At 37.7% G+C, this 6,474-nt stretch overlaps 1 protein-coding gene across 1 annotated transcript in view; it reads right to left on the reverse strand.

Annotated features, from left to right (window-relative positions):
• Positions 1–6,474, reverse strand: part of IL7R (interleukin 7 receptor) — an 82,256-nt gene that overhangs the window by 28,645 nt on the left and 47,137 nt on the right. Inside the window, exons 7-8 of the mRNA XM_023523670.1 lie at positions 6,438–6,470; positions 2,526–2,664 (exon numbers count right to left, since the gene is read on the reverse strand). Coding sequence (XP_023379438.1) covers positions 2,526–2,664; positions 6,438–6,470 — 172 coding nt within the window. The remainder of the gene's footprint in view (positions 1–2,525; positions 2,665–6,437; positions 6,471–6,474) is intronic.

The following is a 6,474-nucleotide window of genomic DNA, read 5'->3' on the forward strand; positions in this document are numbered from 1 at the left end:
ATATCTAAATTTTTAAATGCTGGCAACTAAGTTTTAAAAATTAACCACTTTAAGATATGAGCCAAATAACTCTGGTCTTAAAATCAACAAATTTGTTTTGTTTCTATATTTACTAAACAATCTTTCGATCACATTTTAAATGAAAATCAGAATTAAGTACCATTTACAGGCACTGATCATATGCTAGACGCTAATCCTTCTACCGCAATGCAAGGCAGTTGTTGACGATCAGAGGGTGACAGGGCTAGTTGAGTGTTGCTATTGGAATTCCAATCTGGGTGTCCGTTCCAGCACTTCTGCTTTGCCACTCCAGGTACCTGACGGCTGCTTAGAATTCTGGTGAATGAAAAATTTTCAGGTCCCCCAGTAAGAGTGGATTTATACTGATACACAAACTACTGGCCCTCCCTGTCCCTCCTCCCCTCAAACACCAAATCTGTAGGCCCTGAGCCCAGTCTGAATATTTGGGTCTCTATGATAGTTGTATCTGCCATTGTGAAGTAGTCAATTGGTCTGCTGGTAATCCAATTCCGAGATTTCGGCTAATCTAAGTCCATCCCTGAGAGATGGATCCACACATTGAATAATAAGTAACTTGGTTTCTAAACCTAGAAGATTGACGGCCAGATCAGGCAGGTGGTAAATTCATCTAGAAAAATGCCCCAGGTATTTCCTATAGAAAACATCATCTGGTTTTTATGAACAATCCCACCTGGGTAATGACTTCAGCAGAATGCACAATTTTCAGTGATTTCTAGTGTCTTTTTAAATAAATTTATATTAACGGAAAAGAAAAAGCTCCGATAAAGCTAGTTTCATTGTGGAAAAGAAACTCAGCCTGACCAGAAAATTGAAGTGAATTTAATTTGAGATAAGTAGCTTGTTCTGCACCTGGGAGTTCCACCAACCTACCTCCAGGTGTAGATACCCTTATGAAAACAGCTGTTCTCCAGAAGCACCGTAACCTATTAAGGAGTTCACACTTATTGTTTCACACTGAAAACATGTCTTAAGATAATATTTTTCCAATGGTAACATCTGAATCCAATTGAAAAATCCAAATGGAAGCTATAGATAGATTAAAATATGGCAGAAAATATCAAAAGACTTGTTAAAGGAAGCGGGCAAGTTTGTTTGAGCGGGCACGGAAGTGGTCAGATTCTGTGTGAGTGAAAGTGGACAGAAAGGTCAGCCTTGGCCTCCCCAAGAGAAACCACAGTGATCACTGCTGTCCACCAACTAGCTGGTTAGAGAAACCCAGAGTCAAACCTCTGTGTTGGAAGGGGTTTTGACCATAAAAATGAGCTCATTTTTTGAACGAGTTGTTCGGCAATTTAATGTAGTCTAGTTGCAGCACAGATTCTGGACAAGGTAGGTCCAGAATCTCCTAATACATTATATTCCTGGAAAGTATGTTAGAGAAATGAACTGACAGAGGCAGATGGGGAACACACTGTGGAATTCAAGTCCAAGACCACATTTCTCCAGTGACTGTGACAGGAAGCTTCTGTAAATTAATGTAAGACATGGAATTCAGGGCTTGTCTAGAATCTATATCGTGGGGGATTGGCCAAATGTCTATGAAATGTAAGAAGCCCTCTTTTACTCCTGTTGGATCTTGACCCGCTTTCCTTACTAAGAAACTAACTAAAATTAGGTCATCTGATAGAAATTTGGAGATAGCTAGAAGTCAGAATTTCATATTAGAGTATTTTTTTCAAGTCGCCAGAGATAGTAACCCTCAACAACAAGAGATGGTTTGTGGAGGAGGGAGAAGATAAAGCTGTCTGAGTTCTTTACCGAACTTTCAAAACAAAGACTTTCTCTGTTTCTTCGTCTTTTCTCTGTTGCTTCATGAAAACAAGAGCCAATTTATACCTGTGGGTTTTTGGAAGATTGATATTGAGAGTCTCATCTAAAGTCAAACTGCGCCAAGAAGGTGAAAATGAGGTCTATATTCATAGACTTTTGACTTAATGCTTCTTTTTCATTACTTATTACATAGTATGTGTCTCTAGTTAAATTACTCAAACATTAAACTATATAGTCATCACAACCTCCCTATGAGGTAGTGTATCTCATTTACCAGGTGAAGAAACTGCGGCATAGGTAAGTTACATAACAAGCTCTAGGTTAAACAGCCAGTTAGACCTGGTGTTGAGATTAGAAACCAGAGTGCAGCTTGAAGACACAAGATCATCTCACATCAGGCAAAGAGATTTTTTCGGAGTGTCCTAGGAGAACCAGGATTTAAATTCTGCTGTGAAGTCAGAAAGGATGTAGGATCTCCAAGAGCCATATCATTATTTGGCTGTAGCAGTGGGACCTGAAAGATAAACTCGTAAGAGTTTCTTTGCATGAGTCTTTTGGTGAAGGAAAAGGAGTTCCGGAAAGTTTTTGGAATTCATTCGATTGTAGTATTTGATCATTAGCCCCACATGCTTTCCTTTGCTGCTGTTGCCACACAGCACAAGAAAAGAGAGACAGAGGATTTCTAGGCACCCACTGAAGCCACCGTTCCTCACCATATTTCAAATTCCAGATCGGTGCTGTTGACATCGGGGTCGTCAAAAGTACAGTTTAGCAAGTGCTGGGATCCATTCACTTCCAACTGACTGTAGCAGGAGAATGAGTAGTCGTCCAGTTCTGCATCTTCGAAGTCTCCTGGGTAGGAACAAATCTGCAGCTGTTAATGAAGTTAATACGTGCATCCCTTTGCAATCTGCAGTGACATTAATGAAAGAGCATGGGGCGCAGACATAAAAAAGTGATTATAATTTAAAGGAAAAAGGCCAAAGGCAAAGACAAGAAACAGTTTTCAAAAATGAAAACAAAAACAAACGAACAATAAAAACCCCAAACCAAAACAAAACCTAATGAGCACAGATTTTTCTAATAGAAAAAAAAAATCATGTAATTAATAAATAACCTCCAAATATTTCTAAATATTTTTGCCATTAAGTTAGTGCTTTAGAGATCAAACTTGTTAGTTTGTACATTTCAAGTAAGAGATATTTTATCTCCATTATTTATATGCTACCTAATCTAGCCTTTGACTTTATTACCGATCTTCATTTATTCCCTCCCAAGTATTTTTTTGAATGAAGAAAGATGATAGCAGTTTCACAGTCAGAGGTTCACTTTTTTTTAAGGGGTAGCTTTTCCTTGCCTAAATAGGTGTCCCAACTAAAAGCACCATTAATTATCTGTATTGTGTGGATATCTGTTTAAGGCACTTTGTCTTAAACTACTAACTGAGACAAATGTAATTAGAAAAAATTAGATTTGACATGACTTAGATCTGGTAGACTTGCCCATAAACCTCATAGATACTGCTTCTGTGCTTATCAATCTTCTATAGATACTGTATCTCATAGATTTTAATGAGGTCTAGAAGTATGTGGGGAACCAGAAATTTTTTTGTAGTCACTTGTAGAAAAGTACAATCTGTCACAGATAGTGTTCTATTTCTTAAGCTGGCTCGAGGCCCTTAAGTTTAAATAGACATTTTGTATGTACATTTCACAGTATTTAATAGAGAAAAATCTGTCAGTGAATATACTGCAACTGGAAACTGAGAGACTCCAGAGTAACCAAAGCCATTCTCAGAGCACTCAAATGTGAGCCCGTGACTGCTTCTAGGTCCATTGATACTAGAAATTCGATGTTTCTGGAGCGTTAAATTGGATACGAAACATAGTAAAATTAAACCCCAGCTGAGGGTCCCAAAGGCCATGGGATGTACAAACCGCATTCTATTTAAATAACCCAGTAGGCTGTGGGAAAGTTAGTAAGGCTGGTTATGAGTGGATCAACCAGCTGAGTGACAGGTCAGTTCAGTCAAAGCAACAAATTGCGAAAAGCCACATCTGGACTAGAGCTGTGGGCACTGCTCTTTCCGAACATTCCTGGAAGCCACCCAGCTCACAGTTCCTCTCCCAGCAAAGGCTCCTTGTGTAATTTCGGCAGGGTATGGCCCTCCTCCTGATGACAATTTTAAATAATGAGGGCAGCCCACCACTTAGGGCTCACATTTCAAAGCATGTGCATTCCTAACCTTACAGATTTAAATCTTGGTCCCTAGGAGCTGGCAATTTTCTCAATGGAATGATTCTGGTCTGTTTTAGCCTGCTCTTACATGGCAGCCCTCAAACTGCTTTGATGTTTCTTCTTCTTTGGACCTTCTCTGTACAATAGAACCAACATAACTATTTGGATTCAGACATCGATGGATCAGCTTTGTCTCCAAAATACTTCAACATACAAAGCCAGCCAGAGAGACAACAGTACAGGAGATGCTGGGCATCGGCAGAGCAAAGCACTCCCATCGCCCTCAGCCATCTAGTCTGGCAAAGTGAGTTTGCTGCGTATTCTCATACAATGTGCAAAGCACTGTTCATATAATTAAAGTAGTTGTGTTTTGAGAAGCAGCTCATTGGCTATTTAGCAGGTGTTACCGGACAAACTTGTCCTGTAATTGAGAAAAATTCCCCTCAACAACTTGCAAAATTGCACGGCGTTTTACAAAGAGAATGTTATACCTGATTTAAGCTGAAGAAATTCTTAGGTAAGAGCAATACACACAGTAATTAAGATCCCCAGCACCAGAGCTGGGAAGATGTGGGTTTAAATCCTGGCTAATCTGTTTTGTAGCTACGGTCCTCTGTCAGGTTACTCAACCTCTCTCAGCCTCAGTGTTCTGATACGTACATTTATGTTATTATGGGGAACCACTGAGCAAATACTAAGACTTAATTTAGGATACAGTGAACACTCAATAAAGGTTAGCTATGACTATGATCATATATATTTTTTTTTTTTGAGAAATAAGTGATGAAAAGGTAAACTAAGAATTCTAATTCTGAGAATATGAACAAGAGACCTTTGGGGCTCCTTTGAAAAAGAGTTATGCATCAAAGGTGTCATTACTACCAAGGCTTTGAAATCATATAGAGCTTTTGAATGGTGAGTTAACCTGTTATTTTTCAAATGCTCACTATCTCAGCATATTTTTCCATAAAAGTTGAATTGTTTTGGAATGTATATTATAGATAAGGTCTTGTAGTTTGGAAGTCTTCGTACTGAAAGGAATTAGTTGATTAAAGTGTATCTTTAAAAAGTAGCCCTTTCTTCTCTTTACCATCCTTGCAGGTACCAGAGAACTAACTTATCTTTCAACAAAAAGCAGCTGATAATTCTTTACTCCAAACTGAGAAGTGTTTTGAAGTGATCATGTGAATGGGTGGTTACAAGATTTCTCAAAAAAAAAAAAAAAATCTGAAATTTAAAAAGTTGAAGTAAAAACTCAACTTTCAATTAAATTCTCATTTCTTTTAAAAATAGTATTGCCACTGGAGAAATAGATGGAATATGTTATACTCCAAAGAGTAAGATTTTTGTGTTACCTGCCAAGCATCTCTATGTACAAACACGAGACAACATTTACCATGGAATTATGATCATCCTACACAAAGTGATTCATATGTGGTCACACTGTGAAAAATGTCAATCTTCTGACAATTCCTGTAATGAAATCAATCTAGGGATTTCCATCCTTAGTAGTTATATGACTTAAAATATCCAAGCTGAGTCATTAGGCTGATGTGTTTGAGATCTTTGATAGGAAAATACTTTTTAACTTTTAAAGTGAAAGAGTTTAATTTTCAGGAAGAAATTGGTGGTCCAGCTTCCCAGGCTGCTCCACCTGCTGCTGTTTTTCCTTTGTCTACTCTTTTCTTCTAATTACCATGTATTTTCTAAGTAGGTAACATCTGCTTCTAGGTATCAAGCTTTTCAAAGATCCAGAAAGAATTATTATATGATAGTAAATTCGTTGATATAGAGATAATTAAATATAGTCCAATGAGACAGCTCACTCAGATATTTCTCATTCAATTATTCACTAAGAATCTCACATGAATCTATCAAAAAAAAGTATTTTGAAGAAATTTTTAAATATGTATTGAATGTTCACTAGGACCTACCCCTTCTTTCGGGTGCTAGGGATATAGCAAGGTTAAGTGCACACAAAGCTGTTGTTTCTGGACATTATTTTATCATGAAAGTTAAGCTTTTGGAACCCCCTAAAAAGTGAAACAAAACAAATCTAGCTTAATTTCTTAAAAAGGTATAACCAACAAGTACAACCTGTGTGTCTTTATGAATGTAAGAGCAAAGTTGTCACCAGCATTAAGATCCACATTTGGAGAGTCAAATGCACATTTTTTTTTTGGTGACAATTCTAAGACTTTTTAAATCACCCTCAGTATTGTCTCTTGATCCCCTGTCTGATTGTTAGAACATTAAAAAATGATTGAATATGCGGTAAGTTCTCAAACTCCACTCCAACCCAGTGCCCAGCTCAGGTTTATGAGGAATCTGAGCAACCTAGAACCTATGCTAGAGAATATTTGAAAGAAAAATTAGAAATGACTCACCATTCTGTGCATAGCCACTTTCTCCAGAAACAACTTG

This window comes from Pteropus vampyrus, unplaced genomic scaffold, assembly GCF_000151845.1.
Source record: "Pteropus vampyrus isolate Shadow unplaced genomic scaffold, Pvam_2.0 Scaffold400, whole genome shotgun sequence".
Lineage (NCBI taxonomy): Eukaryota > Metazoa > Chordata > Mammalia > Chiroptera > Pteropodidae > Pteropus > Pteropus vampyrus.